Here is a 27971-nt window from a genome sequence, read left to right on the forward strand (position 1 = left end):
TGCTAAGTAGTGTTTATACTAAGTCACAAACTTTTTGGCTTCTCATGCCCTGCCAGCAAGTAAGCTGGGGGGCATAAGAAGCTGCAGGACACAGCCAGGACAGCTGACCCAAACTGGCCAAAGGGATATTCCATACCATATGATGTCATGCTGAGTATATAAACTGGGGGAGAAAGCTGGCCAGGGACTGCTGCTTGGGAACTGGCTGGGCATCGGTCGGATAGTGGTGAGCAATTGCACTGTGCATCACTTGTTTTATATACACCAATTTTATTATTATTACAATTATTATTATTTTCTTCCTTTTCTGTCCCATTAAACTGTCTTTATCTCAACACATGACTTTCTCACTTATACTCTTCTAACTCTTTCTCCCATCCCACTGGGGGCAGGGGAAGTGAGTAAGTGGCCGTGTGGTGCTTAGTTGCTGGCTGGGGTTAAACTAGAACAGCATCATAAAGCCATCTGTAGCCCCTGGAATTGCTATAGCTGTGTAGGGTGATATATCTGTTTTTTCTGCACAAAACCCTAATAATATTTAAGCAGCCAGCATGCCTTTACCACAGATACCTGGCTGCCTTCAATGATGAGATGACTGCTTTGGGTATGAGAGGCAAGCAATGGATAGTGGTTATTTTGACTTTGGCAAGACTATCAAGACCATCTTTGCTTGTATCCTTGTGACCACACTTGAGAGAGGTGGACAGGATGGGTGGACTATAAAGTTGATGAAAAAATGACTGGTCCATCAGGCTCAAAGGGTTCTGGTTAGCAGCTGAAAGTGTAACTGGCAGCCAGTTAGGAGTGGTATTCCTCTGAGTTAGATACTGTGTTCTGGTACTATTTAACTTCTTCACTAAAGATGTGAATGAGGAGGAGGAATGCATCCTCACTACATTAAGAGGTGACATTAAATTGTGGGGAGAAGATGGTGTGCTGGAGGGTGGGCCAGCTATTCAGAGGCATCCCAACTGGCTAGAGCCTGACAGAAACTTCTTGAGGATCAAAAAGGCGAGTAATCCCAAAAAAGCAAGTAAAAAAAGGCAAGTAAAGCTCATCTAAAACTCTATCTGGACGTGTAAAGTACTATGCCGCTGTACAATTCGGGAACTGGCAGGCTGGAAGGCAGTCTTTCAGGAAAGGACCCTGGGGGTCATGGTGAACCACACGAACATGAGCCAGCAATGTGCTCTTGCAGCAACAAAAGCTAACTGCATATTGGGCTGCATTAATAAGAGTATAGCCAGTAGGCAGGGGAAAGTGGTTATTCCCTGTGAACTCAAGAGGCTGCATCTGGAATATTGTGTCCAGTTTCAGACTTCCAAATATAAAAAAAATCAGCATACTGGAACAAGTCCAGTGGAGGAGCACAAAGCTAACTGGGAGGCTGCAGCCTGTGACACGAGTAGAAGCTGACAGAAATGGGTTTGTTCAGTCTGAGGAAAAGGTTAAAGGGATATAATTGTTGCGTGCAACTTTCTAGTGGGTGGTTACAGAAAGACCTTCTTGGAGGTCCACCACAAAAGGGCAAGGAACAATAGATATACATTACATCAAAAAATTCTTATTCACTGTTATGAAAAAAATAATAATCATAGAATCATGGAATGGTTTGGGTTGGAAGAGACCTTTATGGATCATCTGATCCAAACCCCTTGCCATGGACAGGGACATCTTCAACTAGACCAGGTTGCTCAAAGCCCCATCCAGCCTGACCTTGAACACTGCCAGGGATGAAATTGTGGTTGATCCAACATTGTAACAGGTTATCTAGGGAGGCTGCAGGTACACAAAAGTGACTGGAGAAGGCACTGAGCATTTAACCCTGAAGTTAGCCCTGCTTTGAGCAGGGGATTCAACCTGATGACCTCCCAAAGTCAGTCTAGATTATTTTATGCTTCTGTGATTCCAACTGTTTTATAGCATATATGTCACATTTAAATCTTCAAAACAGAGATTGGCAGAGATGCATAATTCTTCTGTGTACTGACTGCAAGATGTACATGTAAGCCATCATGATGAAGTTTGTTTCATTGTATCCATCAGCTCATCTTTTACCAGAGTAATAACCAGTTTATCAGAGATAGTAACTATCAGCAACAGTGATTGGTGTCCTTGGAATCTCATCATTTCCAGTGCTGGGTGAGGAGGGAAGGTAGAAAATCTTACAAAAAATATTACTTCAATTTTAATTTAACTAAGAAAGATAATTAAACACAACTAAAATTTCACAATCTAAAATAAAGTTGCATAACAGAAAAACTTAATAATACTTTGGTTTTTTGAGCTAAAAGCATATCATGCTTTGTTTAAACCCTGAAGCAAGTACAGTTATTAATGTCCCAGAGAAAACTCTGGTTTTATGAACACAAACTGTTATGGAGGACAAAGTAGAGCTACTGTGATACAGTAAAATCAGAATACCTCTGTGAATACACCAGGGGAAATGAATATAAATTGTGGTGTGAAAATGCCTTCCATTCCAGCTAAGAAGCAGATGGTCTATAACTTAATTATATCACAGATAACTCTGTGATCTTTCTTAGCACTTAACTCCAAGGATGCTTTTATTGCAGGAGGATCACTAGAATCAGGCAAAATCCTTACTCTATTTGATTTGCATGAATACCCCTAACAGTGGAAGTTGGAGGAGTAGCCCATTCACATCCTTTTAAATGTCAGTGGCTATTGATTTTGGTCAGCTATGAATATAGTACATCGGAAGAACAAACATAAAAGAGAATTATTGACTAGAAAAATATTTTACCGTTGCTTTGTTTATGGCAAGCAAGTTTCACATGGAAGATCAGGTAAAAGACACATTTGTGCTTCAGTTCAACTCACTAGCTAATCCTCTTCTACATACATTGATGAGTCTAAATGCCTTCAGCTGCCAGTGAAAGTATTAATTTTACTAAATGTAAACACTTGTAGTGCAGACAGCTCTCCTTAAATGAGTTTGCCTAATTATCTTTATTTTCAATGAAGAAAAGCAGATGCTTATAGTACACAATTTATCTCATTCTAAAGTAGACATCTAAAATAGGTCAGATGAATCATGCCTTAAAAGAAGCACTTGCCATTGAATATAAAGGGAGTCTGGCATGACTAGCTCTGAATTGTACACTGTATATGTCTAAAGTTAGGTGAGAGGAATCCCATCCCACCTGTTTGTACACTTAATAAAAGAAGTATACCAATACAGTATAAAAATGAACAAGCTGTCCCCAGGCTTTAAAACAAGTTGTTTTAATCTTGAGCAATTCAGCTGTTAATTTAGGGTTTGAGTCAACTCCCATTGAAGTCAATAGCTGTATGTTTTAAGAGGAATTTAATGAGGCTTGTCAATTATTTTTGTTTACTCTCTCATCAAGGATACTTAACTAAATTCAGTGAGAAATGGATAGTCAATGCCTAATGAGAAATTATATTCTATAAATACAGGTTATACTTTGAACAGGATTTTTTTGTAAATTAGTTTTTTTTTTCCTTCCATCTTTTAAATTAAATATGTGAGCAGTATAGATAAATCCTTAGTGATAACTGTCTTTAATATTTCTAATTCAAGCAAGACCAGCAAGTACAGCTGTTGTTTCCTTCCACAGGATGATTAGCTCTTTAATTAATATGTGTAATATATTAAACAAAGTCCAGCAGGACGTTATTGCTTTGTTTAAGTGATGACTCTGAAACTTGCTTTGCACTGTCAGTTTTGCAGAGCTCAGCAGACCCCAGATAACGATAGGCATATAGTACTGGCTTCACCGCCAGGCCGGGTGGGGCTTTGAGCAACCTGGTCTGGTGGGAGGTGTCCCTGCCCACGGCAGGGGGGTTGGAACTAGGTGATCTTAAAGGTCCCTTCCAACCCAAACCATTCTGTGATTCTATGATTCTGTGACTACTTAAAACACGGAGTAAATGGAGTTATAATTTAAAAGTCTGATAGAAACTTTAGGGGCCTAGTATAGGTGATGAAAATGAATGGCTATGTAAATGAAACCACTGAAGATTTACTCTGTAGCCTGGGTGTGATCCAGTCCTGATCTCAATACAGGGAATTGAGGAGACAGTGGGCACGTGCTCACATGACTATGACCATGACATATAACACAGGAGCCTCTGCTGGCACTAATGGGAGAGATGAAGCCAAATGATTTGTGTTCTCTTTCCCCTGTGCTGAATTCATGCTAAACATCTAACTGGCTTCACAATGCATTAATTTGAATATGCAACTGGTACGGAGATCTCCAAGGAGAGGAGAGAGGGAATTCTGCCACAGAAAGGATTTAGCATCTGAGTGAGATTTACAAATTGTAGAGTTAAACTTGAAACTTCTGTTCTCTAATTCAGTTTCTATTTCTACCTGTAAATCTGCTTCAGAGTAACACAGGTTTGAGATCCTGAAGCCAGAGCATTCCCAGGAGCTGTGTGAGCAGTGTGAGAGAGAAGGCTGGCTCTCCTTGGCTCTGCGCTGAGAGCTGTGCATTACAGGTTCCCCAGCCAAGCCCTGTCTGACAGCCCTGGTGCAAGGGTAAAAGTGGTCAGCTGGAAGGGTTTTTTTAAAATGTATTAAAAACCGAAGTAGAAACTCTGCATATTAATAACAGGATTAAATTAAAAGCACTGGATCAGTATGGGAGTGGCTGAAGGCAATGGGCTCCCTCCAGTGCACCTGGTAGTAAAAGAAGAGGATTTAATTAGATAGGGAAATATAAGCAGCACCTGATGCTAGAAATGAAATCAAATGCTTTTATTTTTGTTCTCCCTATCCCATTCTTGTGGCATGAGATTTTTGCTAAACAAGCAGTTCTCCTGTAGAATAGCTCTGCTGTGCCATTCCAAGCTTTCATCCACTCAATGTCCTGGCTGCCTTTGATTGCAGCACAAATCCAGCCACTTATGAATACTCGATCTGTATAAGCGTGTGAGGGAGACCTGTGTGTTCTGCAGAGCTCTTTAATGGGGAGTCCTGAAGATGATAGCACGTAATGCTAGCAGGGTAACTTCAGCACCTTTGGTGCTGTCATCCCAGGTATATCTGTGCTTGAATTGTTCCAATTGTGTCAAGCTGTAGTTAAGAAAATTTAGTGCAGTTTAACTGAAACTCCGGGTCCTGAAGGGATACAGAATTAACAAGTCTTTCCTGTTCCAATTGATTTAACTATGTTAGTAGTTTTCCTGCAGATTATCACTCTGTTAATGAACCTTGCAGACTTTGTATTTCATGCTGAAGTTTGAGCGTTAAAAGTGACAGTGCTATGTAATCCATTACTTACTTTTTTTAAAAGCAATAATGAAAAACAGTTAAATTGTACTAATAGTCCACAGGAAGGTGTTAGAGGATGCATATATATTTATTGATAGAACTGCAGCATTTTCTGGTACTTTTGGTACAGTGACATGCTGAAGAATTTATATGTGATTTTATTTTCCTGTAATACCATCCATAGATTTTTTCTTATACAGCTTTCATTTCATCAGATGAAAGAATTTCACACAAGTTTTCTAACACTTTAAAGGTAGGAAGAATTTCACTTTCTTAATTACTAGCACAAAAATGCTAGTAAAAGCATTTTGATGTCACAAGAGCTGTCAAAATAACTTAGTGTTGGTTTCTTCTTTTATTTACCAGCTCACATGCACCATCAGAAAGTTCCTTTCTTACATGAAAAATACAGAATTAAGATTGCAAAGCCTTAGTAACGGCTGGGCTTTAAAGGCAAGAGTATTTATCTGAGATGTGTATGTTCAGTAAACAATCGTGTTCATCTGCTGTGCTAAATTTGAAGGTGGAAATGTTGCCACATGATCAGCATGGCAACAGCCATTACCAAATCAGTAAAATTGCACAATAATGATTTTATGCCATATACAGCGTAGATATTTTATGTAATATCACAGGCTAGTTTGCCAGGACTTGCCTACCCTGCAGGTCCTTTGAACACCAGTCCTATTGCATTATAGAGATCCTTATATAGTGGTACTGGTATACCTGACAGCCTGTTTTTGAGATTGGTTGCTGCCCCGGGAAATGGAAAATGGCACTGGTAGGATTGACTACCTTAATCTGGCAGGATTGACTACCTAAGTGTTTTAACACGTTAAAAAGCAACATGTTGCATTACCTGGATGACACACTATTACTCAGCAACAGCAGCAGCTTACAGCAGCAGTGTAAGTAGTTGTATGGATCCTAGTTGGACAAATAATTAATCTGAAGGAAGTTAGGAGCTGCCTATCACCCTTAAATTCTCTCACCTGTATGGGCAGCCTCTGGTGGTGGTAGCTACTTTTTGGATGGTCTTAAAAATCACGGTGGTGTTAGCAGTTGGACATGCTGTCCTGGGGATGGGGATGGGAAGCATAGTAATGAAAAAACAGTCTGTTTCTAAGGAGGAACTGCTACCCAGAACAGCAATTTTTTCCCCTTGCTTTTTAATTTCCTTGGCACTGTGATGCTCAGAAGATGCTCAAAATGGAGGCAGAAAAAATTCTGTGCCTTTGCAATTAACTTTTTTCATGGATGAGTACGTCACAGTAGCAAAAATAATTTTTCAATCAAGTACCTCCTCATTCAAGATGAGAAGCAAAACCAGTTCTTCCTCCATGCCCTGATGGTGACAGTTGTACCTGTTTGCCACCAGCCCTGCTGACAAAGAACAGATGTGTATTCAGGACAACGAGAAGACTTTCATCAGCCAAGGCCAAGGTAGTTTGAATGCTGTGGTGGGCTGACTCTGGCCAGCAGCTGAGCCCCCACCGAGTCTCTTGCTCACTCCCCTCAAGAGGGATGGGGCAGAGACGTGGAACCGCAAAAGCTGAAAACTCACGGGTCAAGATAAAGACAGTTTAATAGCTAAAGAAAAGCTGCATTTGCAAGCAAAGCAAATAAGGGATTAATTCACCGCTTCCCATCAGCAGGCAAATGTCCAGCCACTTCCTGGGGATTAGGACCTCAGTGTGTTCCTCGGAAAGGCAAATGCTTTAACCACAAACAACACCCTTTCCTCCTCCTTTCCCTAAGATTTTATTGCTCAGCACAATGTTGTATGGGATGGAATATCCCTTCGGACAGTCTGGGTTGGCTGTCCTGGTTCTGCCCCCTCCCAGCTTCTTGCACAGCCCCAGCCTACTTGCTGGTGGGGTAGAGCAAGGAAAAAACCAACCAAAAAAACCCACCCAATCCTGGGAGCTGCGCAAACACTGCTGAGCAACATCCAAAACACTGCTGTGTTTTCAACACTGTTGTCATCACAAATGCAAAACACAGCAGGCTATTGACTGCTATGGAGAAAGTTACTTCATCCCAGCCAGACCCAATACAAGTGCTGATCATGTCCTCCTGCTGCTGCAGCAAAAGTCATCACAAGAGAAGAGGAATGCCTGTGCTGGAAGATGTACCTATAGAGGAGCCTGATGTGTCTGGGGATGGTATATCACTATGTCAACCCACAAATCAATTAAAAATCCATAATGTGTTAGATGTCTTATTGATGCTTCCCTGGGAGAAAAGCGTGCTGTTACAGTCCACGTTCTCTCCTTTTCTCAAGCAGAATAGATTATCATTGCACCTACGTTTATGTTTTGTCTGCATACAAAATTCCAATCATCAAGCACTACAGTTTGATGGACCCAGGCTGGGTTCCACTGCTGGGTAAACACGTGGAGGAAGCCAGGAGGGAAGCACAAGGCCAAGGGTGTGTGGAGGAGCCCAGCCCCGGGCATGGCTTCGCAGGTGGGGCCAATGGAGAGGCGTTGGGGCCAGGACCAGGAGCGGCTCCACTGCAGGGGTGTAGTGAGGGGTGCGGCCCCAGGCACCGCTCCAGAGGTGAGGTAGGCACGAAGAGATGAGGTTCAGGGTGGGGTGTGAGAGCAGCATGTGCGCTGGCAAAATGCCCAGATCCTGGCTCTGTGCCCAGAAAATTATAAAAGAGGAAACCAGGAAAGGACCTACCAAATGACCTTGTTACCTGGGAAATGTAACTTCGGTTCCAGCGTGGACTGTGGTGATACCTTACTGGTGCATGAGATGGTAGAAGCAATAGGAAGGGCCGAGGGTGGAATAAAATAGGCTCTGAGGAAGGCAACAGTGTGAAGAGATTGAGTAAAAGATTAGGAAAATTCCAACTAAGCTTAGAGTCTGAAGATAAAGCAAAATACTAAATTGGAACCTGCAGTATCCAGACCCAACAATCACCAGCATCGATGACTAGTAGGGAGGGTAGGAGAAACTGGTGAAAAGGATGGTGAGAGCTGCGGAGAGTCTCACCAGTCATTTGCAGAGAGAGGCAATGCCTAATCTGACAAAGCCTGCTAGTGTGTAGTTGACCTAGCAACATCTTTGGAATAATTTTGAACTGGGGGAATATTTCTGGCTAGGTCATTAATTTGTGTCACGAAGGTGAAGTATTATTGACCTAGTTGTAGGAGGTTTCACCTCTACTCTGGTAGATGATCAAACCACAATGACTCCTAGAGTCGGGAGGGGGAAGGATGCTGATTTGACTGCATTTGACCAGGAGGTTAGGAAGAGCATTGAAGACTGCTAGTACTGTGGCCTGAAGGGAAGCCCAAAGGAAGGAGTAAGTCTTAGTCACTGGCTTACAGCCTTCTTCTATTCGATTTTTAATTCACATTACTTAATAACATATAATTCTCTATTATCACTGTCATAGAATTATATAATGCTCATTTAACAGAAAAATGGTAAACATCAAATTCATGTTCATGCCTGTATGCCACTACAGGAATAAAACAAACAGTAAAATACAGTACTTGTAGTTTTACATGGATCAGAAATTCTGAACTCAGACCTATCTAGAAATAGAGCTAGGCTTCTGAATGTGGAAGTTACCATCCTGCTGTTTTGTGTTCTTACTGTAGTTAGGAAACAGGACTTTGGATGGATGATTTGCACAACCAGGATATGCAGAAAGAGAGCAGATATTTTTCTTCCAGTGAAAACAATCCAACAAAATAGACCTGAATACTGTCTAACTGCTGGGGTTAAGGGTAGATGCATTTAATATATATACTGAGGTATTTGCAAACTGGCTGAGTAACTTTGTTAAATGGGTATCCGCTTAACCGTACACTTAATATCAATAATGTGTTAGTAACTTTATAAAATAAGATCTTATTCCAGTGCAAAGTGACTACAAACTGGAGGCATTGTTAATAACAATACTAGTATATTATGTTCATGTAGTGATAACATAAACTGTTGTTCAAAGTACAAGGCAATGGAGTCACTGAGGATTTTTCTTATCTTTTGTCTGTTCTTCAGTCCCCTGAATATTATGGTTATTTTCCACCCACTCCTCCTAAGTTGTCTTTCTGATAACAAGATAAAGCCTGTATTTCCAGTGCAACTGCATATGATTTTACTGTAATGCTAGATTTCTGGATGATTTGAATCTCTTTATTCAGTGTCCTTTGAGTCAAATTGATGGTGAGGTTTGTTTTTTTTTTGTAATGTTTATGTGCATCTGTGGGACGAGTTTATTTCTCTGTCACCATCACGTGTAGAAGCCTGCCTTTGAAGAAGCCTTTGAAGGAGACTAATGACGTCAATTCATCTCATTAAATGTGATGTCAATGCAGGCATACATTTAAACATTTGTGAATCATGTCACTTACAACAGCTGTAGGGCTTCTATATAACAATCTACATGTCCTAGTATGTAGCTATGCTATCAATATCCTAAACACCAATGAGGCAAAAACTACAGGGGTGTCTTAGACATTACAGTGCAACTTCATTGCTCCAATTGGATGCTCTTGGAAGACCAAAATGACAAATTACTAAATATGTGCATAAATACTTGTAAACTAATTTTAAACCAAACCAGCATATGTCACTGGTTTTGAAGGACCTGTTTTCTAAGAAAGCAAAAGTTGGTTTTGTTTCCTTTGAAACTCAGAAGAGAGGAACTCATATGTCACCAGTTCTCATCTCCTTATACATCCCAAAATCAGACCCTGAGTCAGAAGAAAGTCTCTAAAGCCATACGGACATATATGATACAAACAAATGCAGCTTCTACTCTGCACTGAAAAACTGTTAATGTTGAATTCTATATGAAAAACAACTTTGATACTGATATCTTAATAACTGTTGATATGAGCCTTCTATTTCTTGGAGACTATCCACCTCGTACTTTCCTGACTTACTTTTAAAGGCTGCATTATGGTAGTAAAATGAAAGTCTCAGATGCTTTTGGGTTTTGTTCCTCTGTTGTCATAATCTGTTCTCTCCCCCCCCCCCCCTTTTTTTTTTTTTTCTTAATTTTATTTTATTGTTTCTGTATTTACATGCTGCAGAGGCAAAATGATGTGGTTAAGTGATCAGGGTAATAAACTGTGAGCTTATGTTCAGATAATGGTCTCCTACTGCTGAAGAAAATCATGAAGTAAATCCAAGCCATTTATTTTTAGGTAAATTTAAATCACGATTGGAGCAAAGTTTGCACCCTGTTAATGTTGATCCTAGACGACAGAATGTGCAATAAAATTAAGCTTCAAAGTTTCCAGGGAAGCTTCTCTCTTAGAAAGAGTAAAAAGTTAATCCAACACAGAAATGTCAACTGAGACCATTTGAGATATTTCAAAAGTAATACACTGTGAACGCTACTTGCACATTTAAGCTGCTGAAGACAACAGAAATGCTGATAAATTTACAATGGAGACTCTTAAAAATCTGCAGCTCATAGTAAACTTATCTGTTCACAAGAGTTTTAGTACTCTGAGTACAGCCTCTTCCTGGCAGCTGTAAGACCTGCAGAAAAGCCGCTGTGAATCCCTGCTCCCCACACTCCCCTACAGTGCCGCGCCAACCTGCTGAAGTCAGGGAAATGCACTGAATTTAAGCATCCCATCACTACGTTGGCAAGCAGGGTTGAGGCCAGGTACTGCAAGGAAACATTTGCCTGACCTTTTTAGATAAAGGCTTTGTAAGTAGAGAGATGATTTGATCTTTCATAACATGGTTACCCTGTAATTCCTTTTAACAATCAACTGGGTCTATCACAACATTTACAAAGCCTTTTCTGTCTTTCTGGAAAGAGCATGTTTTTCAACAGCTTATTTTTCACTACATTTTGTTTGAAATTTGAATTGATGCTCATGTCTTTCATGAATTACAGTGTATCTCCAAAGCGTCTATTTGGCAAAGCATATTTTCCCAGTCCATGCTGGCCAAGAACTGACACAGAATCTGTTCACCTTGTACAAGGATTTTGGGGGGGGCGAAGAAAATGCAATTACCCATTCCAACCTGCAGCAGCTGAGAACTGTGAACAGCTTTCAAAAAACCTATCTATGACACCAGTCCCTCCTGTTGCATTTGTTGCCCATCAAACCCCTCCCTGGAGCCGCAGTAATTGGATTCATTGCAGAAAGTCATCCACGAACAGGAAGTTTCTCGTTAATGTTACTGCAAGGAATGGGGTGGAGTGATTAGAAAGAAGATGCAAAATAACTGCTATCAAGAGTGAGGATCAAAGAGAAGGAGATGAATGAGTGGTTTGGATTGTTATTGCTTTTGAAAGGTGACTGAAGGGAAAACAAAGCCAAACACACACAAAAAATGTTGTAGTAAGTTAAAGCTATTGGTCTGGATTTCCAGTCCACCACGTTCACTCATGCTGCACTGTTATAAACAATTCCACATTAAGATAAAGAAATCTTTTTATTCTCTTCTGTGAGAACATAAATACCAACTCAAATGCCTCTTCCTTATTCCTAAATTTAAACTGAAAGCTCTCACTGTGTACCCTGGCTTTTCCCCCTTTATTCTTTAGATTCTTTTCAAGAATGTGGTTTTTTAAGCAAGACTTGTCTTTTTTGTTATCCCTGTGTCTCATTCAATAGCGTAATATGGCATTATCCTGATATGTAATATGCCAATTTTTATGTCAAAACAAACAGTAAGCACAGATTTACAATGAAACACAGTAACAATAATGAATGGTAGGAAGAACAGCAGCTTTTTGTCACTCCAAATTTAAATTCTTTTTTTTTTTTTTTTTCTCTGAACCTGCCGATACTATCCCAAGCACAGAGGCAACCCTAGATGAAAGGACACATTCATGCCATGGTGTGTGTCTGTGAACACTCTGTGTGATGTGCCTCTTACAGTTTTATTCATCCCTAAAAGGAGCTACCTTCTTTACACGTCTGAAGTTTTGCAATCAGAGTGAAGCCTAAGCCTCATGGACATCGACAGCAAAACTCCAGTGAGGACTGGATTTCAAGTTTTAACAGTATTCGAGCTGCTGTGTTTAAAAGGAAGCAAGTGTTCTGGGTCTTCTTCTAAGAGAAGCTAAGTTACTTGGATGTTCTCTGCTTTATTTACCCTTTCTGTGGTGAAGGTGCTAGTTTTCCTGATGTCACAAGACTGTGGAGGGACAGGATGGTATGGAAAACCCAAACTGACCGATAGGGATTGATGTGAATGAATGAATGCATGCAGTTTTCTTCTGTGCTAGACGAGGAAAGCCAGAGCACAGCATATTCTCTTTGGACTTCATGGAATGACACAGCAGCATAAATTCTTCACAGACTGTTTACAGTCTGGGTGTAGAAAGCTGAGTACTGTTGCTGTTAAAGCTCTACAGATAGCTGTCCAGCTGGACAACACACACATATACAACATAATGATATACAGCAATAGTACTGGGGCTTTTGTCACTTCTACTTTCAGTTGCTCCTATTTGTGCCTCACAGATAATTTTTAGCAGACAGTGAATGCCTAAATAAGAATCTTATAATAGAAACAGTTTCTTCATAACACCCAGATTTTACAGGTTGTACAAATCAACTCAGAACCATCATTGGTACATATAAAGTTGGAATGCTTTTTCCCCAGGTACATTATTTCACCTTTATTTATGTTGAATTTTAACTGCCATTATACTACCTAGACAGTTACCCTACAGTCTTAACAGAAAGTCTTTTGTCACACTAGATAACATACCGTCAGGAAGAGCAAGGCTGCTCTGCAAGGAAAGGTGAGCCAGGAGAGCAGGGTGACAGTGAGAGGCAGGCAGGGACAGTGTCCTCCTATTGACAAGGCACGATCCCACAGTGCCTGAGCAGGGTGAGCGGAGCAGGTCCTGTGGTGGTCATCTAGTTCAGCCACATGCCATTGATTGCCAGACACACAAGTCTGTGGTGATCCAAGGTCCAAGGTCAAGCTAGGGAGTCAACTCAGTTCATCAGAGTCCATGCCCAGATCAGCGAGGTGCATAGCCAGGCACAGGCAGACTCACAATATAGCTCCAAGACCAGTACTAAGGTGTTGCGACGGAGGGAAGACACAGTCACTCAATATGAGTGATCAGCAGACTTCGTTTATTGTACCTTACAGTCACCTTTTATGCCTTGTTATAATTAGCTCATACATATTACAAAAGTTAAGGTTATTATTGGTTAGTTACCTAAATACCAAGCCCGCCCCTAGTTTCTCTTCTGTAGTTATCTGTTCCCACCTGCAACATTCTTTTCCCACCAAAATCTTCCTGTTATTGTGTAACAAGAACAGCCAAAGACAGTGTATTTTGCTTTACTTCAGATAAGCTGAGAGCGATGTGCATTTTTGTCCAGCCAGCTGGACTATGTCTATGTGACCCTTTTCAGCTAGCCAGTTATCCACGCTAAGGCTTTGCCTCCTCATCCTAATTCCATTTTCAGATAATTTCTGAATATGTTGGAAGTCACGGGCCAGGGATCACTAGCAGTGCTTTCCCTTTACTCTTCAAAATATTTATTTGTGCAAGTATGCAAGAGGCATACATGTGAGCAAGGTAGGAGACTGCCAAGCTACATCTGCATAGATGAGTGCTGACAGTTCCACAGTTATCCATGTCCCCCCCGGAAGCCATGAACCTGAGCTCTGTCGTAGGAAGTTTATGCTGCCAAACTCTACTGAGCGGCAGAGTCTGTTAGCTTAGACTGAGCGGCTGCAGCTGTCAGGGTCCTGAATTTGGCAGAAACCAATCTTCTGTAGAGCTGTCTAGAGCTCTTATGGGTTTTTTGTTTATTTGTTTGTTTTTATGAGCTGTTAAACCTGTACAATTTAAACCTGAAATAGAGATGCTAATTTCATTAAAGAACACTGAACATTTTGTGAACCAGATCCAAAAAATAGCCATTGAAAGACTTGTTTAGGCTTTAACTTTGCCTGTGAATCAACCACATCTGCTGAAATAACCTGTTTCCTGGTTGTGTTACTGTTGACACTAAAATGATTTAAAGGATTGCTAAATGAAGTGAAACTGGAACACTAATCTGCTGAGAGGCTCAGCAAAGCTTTTTAGGTCCATGTTTTCACATGCCTTTTATTGAGTCTTTACATTAGATGAACATTAAACTCTTTGGGGAGGAATGTGGGACAGTCATTCCAGCTTGTAGGAGCTTAAATGTCATGTCTACATGTCATACTGCCATTATAGTGAGTGCAGATCAAGTCAATACAGCTAATGGAGTCTAGAGGGGAATTCAGATGACTAAATGAGATGTCTCTTTCAAAATGAGCCAAATAGCTCTACAGTTTCCAGTGGGATTAAATATAAGCATCTAGTGCCCTAGGGTATAGAAGCATCTGCACAAGGCTGGCAGATATGACATGGGGCATATGGGACATCTGTACCCTTCTGGAGAAGCAGCTGAAGCTTAGGCAGGATGCCTTACAGCGTCTCAGATGGCAACAGAGCAACTGAACCAAGCCCCTTCGTTTAGATGCCGCTATGTATGTATCTACAATCTGGAGCTGAATTCCACCCCCGGGAATCTGATTGTCAAGAAAAGTTAAATGGTTATGTTGGCTTGTCTAACAAAAGTATACAGAATCTCCCATAAAAACCCACTGTTTTCCTTAACAATGTTTCTGGTTTTGCTTTCTCCTGAGTTCTTACGATCAGCAGTAGTACAGAAATGTTACTGTTAGATTCAGAAATCCAGCTGCTCAGGCTCATAGCTGTACACCATCCATTGTGAACTGACCTTCAGTAGGAAACTGTAGACAAACCTGCACAACCTGAAAGAAAATCTCTTGCCATTGCCTTGTATTTGCAAGTGGGCAGATCTGGGCATTTAGCGCAGCAGCTTTCCTGTCTCCATTTTTTAGAATGCTGCAATCACTCTGGGTTTCGGAGGTCACCTGTGGCTACTCATGCTGTCACAACAGCACTCTTCTCACCTGAGTCTTGACAACACCTTCTACTTGAAAAATGTAGTGCAACTGAAATAATAAAGCATGAAGATAAATATATTTTTGATGTGACTTTGCAGTTATATATGGGATTAATTTGGTTTGACAGCTTTACAGTTCATGCAGCTGTTACCCATATGGGCACACACTGCATTCCTATAGGGAATTGGCAGCAGGAATGGTTGAGTGGTATGGACATGGTCATGGTCATGGGTCTAGCCTCATCTCTCAGCATAAACTACCAAGGTTGTTTACCTTCAATTCCCTTTTGCCTTCCCATATTGCCTTTCTGTGACTGACTCCCAGCCCACGTCTCTTCTCTAAAATTGGTGTCATGACCCATTACTATCAAATATGGATCTAATGAGTATCAACATTTAAACCAAATGTAATTTCTACAAACAGAAGTATGCACATAGATAGGTCAGGCTGGGTGGATTACACTTCACAGCCATACAAAGAGGTGTTATTAAGTCATTGTAAATAGGAGAGAAATGTGCACCTCAGAATTGAGCAATACACCTAGTGAATAAACTACAGAATCAAAAATAATATACTATGACTCTTTCTCCAAATGCAAGAATAATCAAGCATATAAAACCAAGGATAATAAGGCATAAATGTCTGCCACATAAAAGTGCAGTGCCATTTTTTACATATCTGACAAACTAAATATATTGTACTATGCTAATAGGCTGTGAAAAACAATACATTAACTGCCTCCTGAAATGAATCTGAAGTACAAAGAGCCCAAGAACTGTGCTAAATACAAGTATTTTTTTCCATAAAGTTATTTTCTAATTAAAGGACAGCATTTCAGTACGTCATTTTTATACTAAGCCTCAGTAGCACTGCGGTGTATACCATTCTGTTTCAGAAATGGCATTCTTTCAAACGGTGTGATCATCTGAAAAGTTAACTAATCTTTCGTAATTGGATTTATCAACTCCATCTGAGTTAGGAAATCAGCTCAGTTTGTGAAGGAACTGTAAAATTTGTTCAAAATCAAACACATATTTATGGAGTTCCCTGAGCTGGAATAACAGCCTGTGCCTTGGGACTGTACACAGATCCTGACCATCACAAAAAGAGCAGGCTTGATTATTTAATGGTTCTTTCCGTTGTGTATCTATTACGATCACAGTTTATTACTCATTTTTATTTCTACAGGTCTGTTACGGCCCCTAGTGGCTTATATACACCTAAACATCCTCATGGCCCCGGCACCGAAAGCTCAGAAATGCAGAAAGTGCTACAGGGCAAACTGTAGGAAGCAGTGAAGTGATAGGGCCTGCAGAGCCTGGGTGTGTTTGACAGTTCTGTGAGGGAAAACAAGTTTCAGCAAACCCCATCATATATTCTTGCAAGATTTGTCATGCTTATAATTTTCAATCCAAACACTTCTGTTGACTTAAAGGAAAAACGTTTTGATTTTGTATTTGCTTTAACCTTCCTCCCACATCTTCATAACAAAAAAATCTATATATCATAACATTTTGAAGAGACGGATGGTATTATTTAAAGACTGAAAGAATGACACAGTACGTCATTCATTTTTTTAAATTACTTTCCATTTTATAGGCGGTCACCTTGTCTGACAACCTGAGTGAAAGCTTCTTCCTTGACTGTGGAAGTGTTTTCTTTGGTTAGGGCTTTCAGTACAACTTTCCCAATGTTCAGGTGGGCCTTCCCTAGCAAAAAGTTAATTTTGAGGGTCCTGCAGACCAAATCATGAATATTATAATCACCACCAGCAGTCCATAGAACACAAAAAGTCCTTTGTTATTCCAGAAGAAATGTGTTTATGCCATCTTATTAAAAAGTTCTTTAGCTCTTTTCCTAAAGCATTCTGTTGTATCACACAATATCATCCAACACTTCCTGACCAACAGCATCAAGATTTTTTGGCATTTCTAGAGACTTGACAAGCTGGTTTTGCTTCTGTATTTGAAGAAACTTGTTTAATTTTCCCCATTGATGTTTTTCACACACATAAAGTGTTTTTGAGGCATCATGGCACAAAGTTTAATTTTATCGTGTAAACTTAAATCTGTACTGAGTGTGGTTTTCACTTAAACATTTAGTAAGTTGGTTGTTGTCATTCTGATCAATATAATTGGCATGGCATTTAGCCAAAATTCTGGTAATCAAGAGAACAGCAAAGCGTAAGTCCTCTTCGTGCCCCCCCTCCCCCCTTTTCCTGGTCTGTTTCACCCCAGATTTTAAGAGGATAACGGACTTATAACCTGCATCTTCTGAAAGAATCCCAATTTGCAAACTTCTTGAAGGACAATTTTAACAACTGAGGGCTATTTCCATAGTGGTGGCTGTTAAATTGTCCATGGCCAAAGAGAATGAGTGAAGGACTGGAGGGCCATATTTCTTTCCATTAAGTCATTGTTTGTCATCTGGCAGGCTCAGGCTTGAAAAAGCAGCAGCTACTTTCTAAAATTATTTTATACACGACAGTTGGCTTTTTCAAACTATAAAACTATTTACCAATGTGGAAGGAAAAGACTTAATTCTAAAATTAACATTCAAATCCAGATACCTGTAAGATATCGTTCAGAATTAACTCTAGGTTGCTTATATATGTTTGTATTACTGAGGTTGCAACCACTAGTTTACTCCAAGAGTTTTTAAGCTGCACCATACATTCATGTTTAGAGTAATAGTACGACTACTTTTTTTCCCAGAGCAGAATACATTTTGGAGTGTCTACTGAAAACCACATTCCTGCAATTTATATACTTGGTAAAAGTGTTTTCATTTTATTACTTCCACAAGAAGAGCACATAATGTCATCTACAAAATCATATTTATTTCATTTTGGGGAAACAGCAGCTCATTACTAAGAGGAAAGTACAAGGTCTCAATTATACCCCACAATATTCTTGGTCATCACTCACAATATTTATTCATCACAACTTACCCATTTGCTCAGGCCAGGAATTACTGAAACGGTGTTTCTACTGAGTTTTTGAAAACCTAGTTTAAGTTTTGCCTTTTAAAATTTAATTTCTTGGGTGATAGCCTTTTCACTATAGGGCTACCCAACATAGGAAAACCCATGGGCTTTCTTAATTTTTTTTTCTGTACTCCTTTAGACAGATAAAAATTCATAATAATTACTTATGGGAACATTCCTTCTATTAAAAATAACATTCATAAATCTGACTGCCATTTGCATATTGTTTTTAAAACAGCCTGAAGTTACATCATAGTACTGCAAATATTACACTGAAGATCCATCCTTTCACTGTGGGTTTTTTCAAGCTTGCATGTCTCATTCACAGACACTCAAGCACAATCCTCAGATGCAAAATCTTACATATCTCCTGAAGCATAGCAAGTTAAGCCTTGGAAGATAAGGAGAGGAGTGTTGAGAGACTCTCGGCCTCAGACAGCCTCTCAAGTAACTTCTCCTAGCACGTGGCTGTTTCATTGAGAAGGGGTTTAGTGGTATTTCATTGATACCTTGTACTTCTGGGGTCCCTTCCTCTGGTTTGCTGATTACTTCCTTAGGTGATGAAGATTATGTGGAAAAAAGGAAAGAAAACAGGTCAGTACAAAACAATCAAAGATTTAATGGAAACACCAAAGTTTAACTTAAGTACACACAATGTTATTATTTTTTTCTTAAATAAAATCAGCTTCTAGTTATCTTAAATTCCTGTAGAGATTTGTAAAGGGAATATTTAACTGGGGTATGTGGTATGTGAGTGAGAGTCTGAGCAGCAGCATGAGGTACCGGAAGAAATGGCACAGCAGGAGTGCAGGGAATGATGTACATGTAGCAAATGAAGAGATTAAGACCAACCATGAAATGCAAGAAAGAATATGGGTAAGAATGGGGAATTGGCAGGATGGGGGTGTAGGGCCAACTGTACTACGGCCATGCCATGAAGAAAGGTCCACAACACAGATACAGAGCAACAGCTGTGCGATACAACTCAAATGAGGCTTTTGTCAAGAAAGAATATAAAGGATTTCAAAGATTGTGCACCATTGTCACCATTCAGGACGAACCCAGAAAAAGTGATTAGAGCTTGACTGTCAGGGCACAGCAAGGGCTTACTGCTTCCTAAGAGTCAGGGGCTAAGGCTGCTAGCACAGTGCAAGGGAGCAGGGTGTGCTCGTGGGTGGCAACCAGGGTCAGTCAAGAGTCCAGCTCATCAGATGAGTCTGTGGTGATGAGGCAGGTCCAAGGTCAAGCTGGGAAATCAACTCCCTGATCAGGGTCAGGATGAGGATCGGGTCTGGTGGCCACAGCCATTGACAACTGATAACCAGGCAGGTCCACACTGACAAAGCAGGTCCTAGGTCAAGCCGGGAAGTCAGTCTGCAGCTCAGAGGCCCAGCGGGTGGGGTCTGCAGCCAAGAACAGGCATGGCTGTGGCTGAGCTGGGGACCAACATGACATAAGACAACTCCGGCAGGGCCTGAAACTGCAGGGTGGAGCTGGGCCAGGGTGTAGGGAGAGGACTCAAGTACGGCTGGTCAGGGCCATTAAGGTCTACAAGTGCCCTCAGGGCCCTGACCTTGATACTTGGTGCCCCTTGTCCTCCTTGTCACCATAAATAACCCTGCCCAGACACATACATGTTTGTGCATATGAGTAGGAAAGACTGAATCTGCATGAGAGTGAAATCTATGAAGAATGACTGTTACTGAAACAGGTTTTTTTAGAAATCAAATATTACCTTCTTCTTCTCCGTGGTCTTGTATAGAGAGACTTGTTACATTTATTGTTATAGCATACTCCCTTCCTTCACTTCTCCAAACTGCAAGTAAACAACCATGCTTGAATCATTTGTTAACTTGTAAAAAATAATTTTTTCTTCCCCTTCTCTTTATTAAAGTGAAATCCAGAAGGATCTCTGGTTTTGCCACAGTTTTAGGGTAGTACTATTACAAGACAGCTGAAGTAGTCTTCCACATCATAAATAAACTGATTTTAATACAGCAGAATTTGTTCCTGTATAAAAGGGAAACTTTTACAAACCATTGACTGTTTCTCAGACAAGCCCTTCAGGGTGAGAGGACAGCAGAGAAAATAGAAAGGTGGCTCCTTTTTTTTTGCAGGCTCCCAGACCTCCAATACAGGGCCGCGAGGCTCTCCAGCATTTTACCTTCTACTGCGGGAAACAGGACAGGCTGCTTTTGACTTTCTGGTTTTCCATTCCTGGTATATGGATCCCTTGGCTAATGAGCAAACAAATCATTAAAAAGCATCGGAAACATATAAGCATAATTAACAGTGTTTTTCATGACAGCAGCAGAAAAAGTTGTTTTAGAAATAGGACAGCAAGATATTGTTTTTAATGTAACTTTTTTCATTGTGGATTTATGTCTGTGGTCACTCATGGACCACTGCTGCTGTTCTGCTATGAATGAGATGAGCCTGTAGGCAAAACATAGGCCAGGTGAGCAAAGACAGCATGTTCAAACTCAAACCTTTCACCTGTACATTTACTTACAAAAAGGTTAAACTTACTCCATCAGGGCAACAGCAGGAATTCTACACAGGAGGGTTTCTGTTTTTTCTTTTTCTATTACAGGCAGACAGAACCACTTAAAGTGGCAGCTGAGCCCTGCACCAGTCTGATCATGTCAGGTTGGGACCTTCTTTTGTATGTCAAGTTAATGTGCTGTAATCATGAGAAAGATGTGCCATCCCCCCTCCCCAAGCACATCCTTCGGGGTGGAACTGCACCTCCTGCAAACAGTTTTTAATCAGGTACTTCTGGAAAAAAACGTTTCTGTTTCAAGAATAAAACCTTCAGTATCCTTCCTTATTCATCTTAACAGCAAATAAACACCTAGAGAAAACCACTGAATTCAAAGCTGTACCTAGGAGGAGAGATCCCACTGGGACATATTTAATGGAGATATTTCCAGCCTGTCCTGAAATTAGGAACTTAAGAGGAAAACAGAGGAAACAAACATTTCTATGATCATGGGTTTGCCTGATCTTTGGGAGGAGGGAAAACATCTTCAGTGACACACTCAACGTATGTACGGCAAAAGTGGAGCTAATTAAGACACTCCCTTTTCCCTCAGCTTTCTGGAATTCCAAACCCTCATCAGAGACAGTAATTATTTTGGGAGTCTTTCACTGTTCCCCTCATCAGCGTGTTTACTTCCTTCTTCTGACATTGCATAAATATGTTTGTCATTTTCTCTTCCTGATGTGGCACAATAACTCTGCAGCCTGGTTTTGGGTTTTAATTCTGCGTGCCCATGTAGTACTAAAACTGACTCAGCGGATCGTTTCTGACCGAGCGACTGCAGAGCGATGCAGACCTTCCCCCCAGAGAGAGGTTAAGAATCGGCCCATGCAAAGATAGTGTAATACACATTTGCAGGTTTATTAAATCTGATTACTTGTAGAGATACGTACTTCCTATAGAGACCACCCCGGGTAAACCTGTTGCCCCCCCTGTGAGGCCCAGCCAAGCCATGGCACAGCGCAGGGCTCTCAGCCAAGGCCACCGGCTGCAGCTGTATTACCAAGGCTCAAACACACATCCAGCTGCGCTTAAATCCAGCACCTTACATGCAAGGCCCACCGTATGTCTGACAAGTCCCTTCCGATATTTTAAAAATGTGGCATTCCCCCTGTAATTAGCAAATAAAGCATTAGCAGAGCTTTCATAGAACTCTGCCTCCTCATCCCTCGCCCCACTGTGCTGCAGAGGACTGAATTTACGTCAGTACTAAGCACGTACTCCTTTTCTATTACGGCATCATTTCTTTACGGTTTTTCATTTCAATTTTGTCATCTCTGTCACAGAACATATTTTACAAGCTGCGCCAAGAGCCCATTTTTTGGGTTATACGAGACGAAGTGTGATTTCTCCTCAACTCTCGCGCAATCTCTCCACCTTTCCACAGGTGAGGGAAGGCCCAGAGCGCGGTCTCTCTCGGAGCGGAGCCGCGCCGAGCCCGTCCGAGCCCAGCCGAGCCCGTCCCAGCCCGTCCGAAACGAGCCGAGCCGAGCCGAGCCGAGCCCTCCCCGGCGGCGCGCCCGGCTGACGCACTCCGCGCGCGCCCAGCCCCGCCCCCGACGGCCGTGTGGGTCCCATGCGGGGCGGCGGGGGCAGCATGGGCCGGGCCGGCAGCGATGGCGGCGGCGGCGGGGCGGCGGCGATGGACCCCGTGCGCAGCTTCGAGCGCTGGAAGAAGAAGTACACTCGGCGGACGAGGAGGCTGCGGCTGCAGCGCAAGGAGAGGAAGCGGCCCGAGTGGCAGGTGGAGCGGGAGGTCATCGGCCGCCTGGTGCAGCGCTACCCCGAGGTACGCGTGGTGCTGCCGGGCCGGGGGGGAGCGGGGCGGGGGGACGCCCGGCGGGCGGGCATGGCGGGCGGGAAAGCGGCTCCTCTCCTCGTGCGGGGTGTGTGTGGGTAGGGCTGCGAGGGGGAAGCTGTGAGGGGGAGAGGTGTCCTGGTGCGCACCCCGCGTTGGCAGGGCTGTGCCTCTGGCTGTTGGCGGTGCCTGTAGGTAGCTGGTTTGTTGGGCGACGCTGGACGGTGGCAGGCAGAGGGGCTTTCACCCCCTCGAGGCAGGGATGAGCCTCCGTTCCTTGCCTTTCGCCCCCCGGGCAGAGGAGGAGCGGGCGGTACCCGCAGTGCCCGCGGCTCTGGTGGCGTGGCCGGGCAGGCAGCGGCCCCCGAGGGGCGCGGGTGGGCGGGGGCGCGGTGAGGAGGCGGCTGTGGCCGATCGTCACCAGTGGCACTTGGCCCTTCTGACCAGGCGGCCAGCGCGTCTCGGCTGCTGGAGGTGGGACACCAGGAGATGGGACACCTTTCTCTCCGTAGAAGCTGCCCGACAGGCAGACATCACGCTAGAATAGCACGTTGTTTAACCTCAAGTCAGGACATAGGTATTTGAGTGTAGAGCCAGGGTTGGTGGCCTTGGTTTTGTCACCCTGATTGCCTTGCATCCCTCTGGGGGATGCTGGCTTTTGAGCCATGCTGCTTAGCAGGAGGTACCGAGATTGTGAATAATTCTGAATAACGGCTTAGGTGTGCTCTGCCTGTGCAGTTGCTCTGCGTCCTGCCAACTTTTGCTGAACTTGCAGCTACTCCTGGAGAGAAGCGTGGCGGTTGTACGTGGCTATGCTGCACTCAGCGTAGCTGGTAGTAGAGGCTTCTTGGTGGTTGTAATTTGATTGAGCAGAAAGTAATGACAGGTCTGGAAGAAACATGTCTGTCGCCATGAAGAGGTCATATTAGCTCCTTTGGTTAAGATTTAGCAAGGTAATATTCTGATGCTTCACACAATCGTGGACTTTACTGGTTTGCAAGCAAACGATGTGCTTCTGAAGATGGTCAAATTACTGTTTTGAATCACATGTTATTTCTCAGGGGGAAAAAATGGACTTACTCATAAATGATAAAAAATAAAGATGGTAGCTACATAATTAATTAATACATTTTGTTGTGGATAAATCTTGAGTTATCTTGATTTGGCAATGTCTTTCTACTCACGGTAGAAATAGAGGATTTACATGCTGACTGAAAGCAGACTACTGGAATTGTTAGAAGCTTGCATTTTTCTGAGTGGGATAACACTGGTGGTATGTACCTTTCGTTGTGGAATGAAAAACTTACATTGCTACAGTACAGTTGGACTGCTTGTTATAACCTAGAATGAGATTGCTGCCTCTGCAGGCTCTCTGGAGGGGGCACATCTGAACAAGAGAGAGAAAATGAATTAAAGCAGCTTGGCAAAGGCAGCGTACAGAGTTTGTGAGCTGTCTGCACAGAACCCAGGGTGGTGGGCTTATTGTTTGTATACCAAACTGCAGTGCATACACAATAGATTGCTTTGTATTTCCATGTATTTGAACACAGGGAGGTGTATAGTGAAACTAGTTTTGCATGTTGTCAGGCCCTAATCGTTTCTACATTTCATTATAGCTTGCATTTACTGGATAATGCCATATGCAGATTAGGCTGCAGTGTTACCTTAGGGTACTACGGCAATATCTGGTTATTCTTTCTTCTCTATCTCTTGTTTTGGAGTCCCATCACTGGTCGCTTAGTAATCTGTGCAGTAGTGTCATAGATAAAGTGATTGAGTTCAGGGGGTAGCTTTTCTTCTAATGTAGTAGACACATGTGCAGAAGCTTAAGCAGTATGTTGCTCCTGTGTACTGAAATTATATGTATGTGGCATGGATGTATTGAGAGGCAGGAGCAGGATTATGAGAATCATCAGCTGGAGGAGATATGACTTTTTGGAGTACATACAGCCTCTGTGAGACTGCATGGCCAAACATGACCCCTGTTCACGTGTCCTTTGCCCTTAGTTAGATTCATTTGAGGAAGATGATGACAATGAAAAAAAATCTGATTGGTTAAAAGGAGGCAGCAAGAATGCTTGAAGTAAAAGGTATATCTTGGGCATTTGGTCTCAGAGATGAAATGGCAGAAATATTTTGAAAAATGATCTGTGGGAAGCCAACATTCCCCCCATTTGATGCTGCATTTGCCTCTTTGTTCTCCCCCCACACAGTGTATATGTTCTCCATATACAGTTCTGCTGTATTTATGCTGTATGCGTGTAATAAATGCCAACATACATACATTCCTTTATATTATTACATTAGTTCTTACAGGGAAAAATCGCTATCTGTCATACCATTCCACTTTACAGGAATGCATCCGTGATAGGTTGTGGGGTATGACTCTGTTGCTCACAGATGTTTATAAGCAGGAGAGGGGTCTAAAAGGAACACACAAACAGTGAGTTAATGAAACTACATTCTTTAAGGGAATAATGTAACTCTTGCTTTTCTGTAGTGTGGTCAGTATTCCTTTCTTACTTTCATAAATTTTAGGGTGGTGTATCTGGGTTGTGGTGGGTAGATGTACAGATCTCAGACATTTTAGTTTGAATAGTCCCCATTCTGATTTTCTGCAGTAGTCTGTTCCTCTACTCCTAGCCTGAAATGTTTTGTGTAATAGTTAAATGCAGTCACTTTTCCCTGAAACACATCCTATACATTTGATGCTTGCATTTAATTTCCACTCATTCTACATAGATTTCTGCTTTTACCGGCCTTATAGTCACCTCTGTCAATTACTTCCATAGATACTTGTGTTTATTTGTTGTGTGTATGGCTATGTGAATATGTATGTATGCTTCTGTGCAACCTATGTGCATTTCTGGGATACAGGTGATAATTCTGTGTCTCTGTGGAGCTTGGGGCAGCATAGGTAAGCGTTGGGTGTTGGGAGGTTGTGTTTGTGTGTATTTATAGAGGTTGAAGAGAGGCTGGTAGTGGTCATGCATGTATCCATCAGAATGAAGACAGGGTAAACATATGTTTGTCTTTGGATAGTTTTGAGGGCTCCTGGTCTCAACTCTTCTGGGGTTTTGCTGTCCTCTAGCTCCAGGAGTCTCCTGTCTATGAACATACAGGTGGATGCCCACCTAGCTTTCTGTCTTCAGTCCTTCGTATCTCCTTCTCTGGTCCCTGACAAGGTTTTCCACTTGGTCTCCTGCATTTCTTCCCTGTTACTCTGGACATGGTTATAGTGGGGGTGAGGACTATGAGGAAGTGCCATGTACTTGGATCTTCAGGAGTCTCCAGTGGGTTCTGCCTGAGGCAGATACCTTCTTAAAGATGAGGGAATCTGAAAGCTCTTCAGTAAGCACCTCTCTCTGAGGAGCACTGGCCGGGGTCTCTGACGTGAAGGCTGTGGGTGGGTTAGGTCTTCATGTGCTTTTGTCATCTTACATGTGGCATGGAATAGGGGTAGCACGGCTTCTGGATGCAAGAGGATCCACCTTGCACCCCCTCTTAAGAGTACATTGTTTATAATTTCCAGTGTGAGAATGACTGCAATGGATAAAGAGGACAAAATTAAACAAGAATGAAGAGATAACCAAGATACTTTGTTACTGGATTTTTTTTGTCCTTTGTTGACATGATTGTGGATGTGTGGCATCATAAACGGAAAATGTGAAATTTAGTTTCCATTTTCCAAATTTAGTGTGTCCAAATCTTGGGATTATTTTCTGTGTTATGTGTTCATAGCTGATCTGTTGTCTGTTGATCAGTGACTTTGTTGCCTACCTGTGAGGCTGTTGATGGACATAGTCTTCTTCACAGAGTTGTGCTCATGAAAAGCATTAACAGCTTACCTGATGTGCTGGGAAGCTGTATGTGTAAACTCTTTCGTCAAGTTAGATCAGAATAGCATTTGAAGTATTGGAAACAAGGTGGCTGCTCTCACCTAGAGCAGATTAGAGAGAGCTCACAAGTACAGATTTCCACTGGTTGGTGGTGTTTTGCACTGGTGTGTGTAGGTATGGAATAGATCTACAAGACCACCTACCTCTAACACCAGTTCTTCTCACTCCTGCCATTTAGACTTTATTTAAAAATACCCAGTATCTTTGGACTTTAAGGGTGCTACAACAGAGAATTCTTGTGCTCCTGTAAGTTTGTAGGGCAGAGAGATAATACAGGAAGCTTTGTGACATGGCCTTTCCTAACATTCCTGTGCCTCACTCTTTTAATACTGTTTTCACTTTTTCCTTCTTGGACATCTCTAAAACCGCTAGGCTTATGCACGTAATGATTTTTTAAATTGATTTAGAGGAGTTAAAGGTAGAAGAGTGGAACAATATTTGTCTCCTTTGAGATTGATACATCTGTTCCTGCTGGGTCATCTAGATTTTTAAAAAAGCTGACCAGTGAAATACTTAAAGCAGCCTTAATTATTTAGAAAGATTTCATATTGCTGCAATAGCCTGTTCCATGTGTCACAAACCTGTTAAAATCCATCCCTTTAGTTTCACATAATGAATTGTTTGAATTTTTGTTTTCCCTCTCATAGGCATACTGTTTTCCTGTGCAGACAGTCTCTTGGTTGAAATTAAAATGAACCTGTACATATCACTGACTTATGGTCCTTTAACATGCAAAATAAGAACACTGGGAATTAGCCTAATATGCAGTATTGTTTGTGATAGAGAGTATCTTCGAAATTATCAATGGAATTCAGAAGTATTTGTCAGAAATTGCAATTTCTGAAAGTCAACCCCCCACTTGTTTATAGTGATTTCTGATAGGAATTTCCCCTCCCCCTCCCAGAAATGTAGGAGCTTAAAGTACATGCTTCTCAGCACAAGTAGGTTTTATAAAAATAACTTAAAGTTATAAAAAAACTTTAAGATTTTTAAGTAATGCTTGGCAGAAGTTTAATTGCTCTGCTAGGACACAGTGAAAGTTTGAAATTACCTTGCAAGAGCTTTGTCTTGAACTACATCAAAACCTGGTTTTAATAAGGATGTTATTTTTTTTATATACCTTTTATTTAGAGATGAAATTCATGCACTAAATTACTTTTCTTGCTTTTACCAGAGAGAACTAGACTGAAAAGAGTAGTGCTGTGACCTAGGTGCTTTAAACAGGTATAAATCCTCAGTTTTTTCTAATAGGCAGAGCCTGTACGAGGCGTGGTACTTGAGGTAGATATAAGGCTGATCTGACAGGTCAGTAGCTCTTCATTTGAGGCTTTCTCTGGAATTGTTACTATGGCTTGTCAGGAACATCTCAGGACCATTTTGCTTGGTCCCTGTGTTGGGAGATTTCTGTTCAGCAATCCGTTAGAAATAAATGATACCTATTAGAAATGTACAAATCGTGTAAGCTCAGAGTTTGACAGTTGGAAATTTCAGTTTATGGATGCTAGTCAGTATACATGCAAAGCTGTTGTAGTCTCTCTTCCTCTTCATTTGCT

General features: G+C 41.8%; 1 protein-coding gene across 2 annotated transcripts in view; it reads left to right on the top strand.

The window, feature by feature from the left end:
• Positions 1-22247: 22247 nt before the first annotated feature.
• Positions 22248-27971, top strand: part of DDX10 (DEAD-box helicase 10) — a 191828-nt gene continuing 186104 nt past the window's right edge. Inside the window, exon 1 of one of the 2 annotated variants that reach the window (XR_013926326.1) lies at positions 22248-22510. Coding sequence is in view for 1 of the 2 variants with exons in the window: in XM_080377188.1 (XP_080233314.1) it covers positions 22298-22510 (213 nt within the window). In the remaining variant the exon portion in view is untranslated. The remainder of the gene's footprint in view (positions 22511-27971) is intronic. The other variant, XM_080377188.1, reaches the window with a different exon arrangement.

The sequence above is a fragment of the Falco punctatus genome, assembly GCF_963210335.1.
Source record: "Falco punctatus genome assembly, chromosome: 2".
In the NCBI taxonomy this organism is placed as follows: domain Eukaryota; kingdom Metazoa; phylum Chordata; class Aves; order Falconiformes; family Falconidae; genus Falco; species Falco punctatus.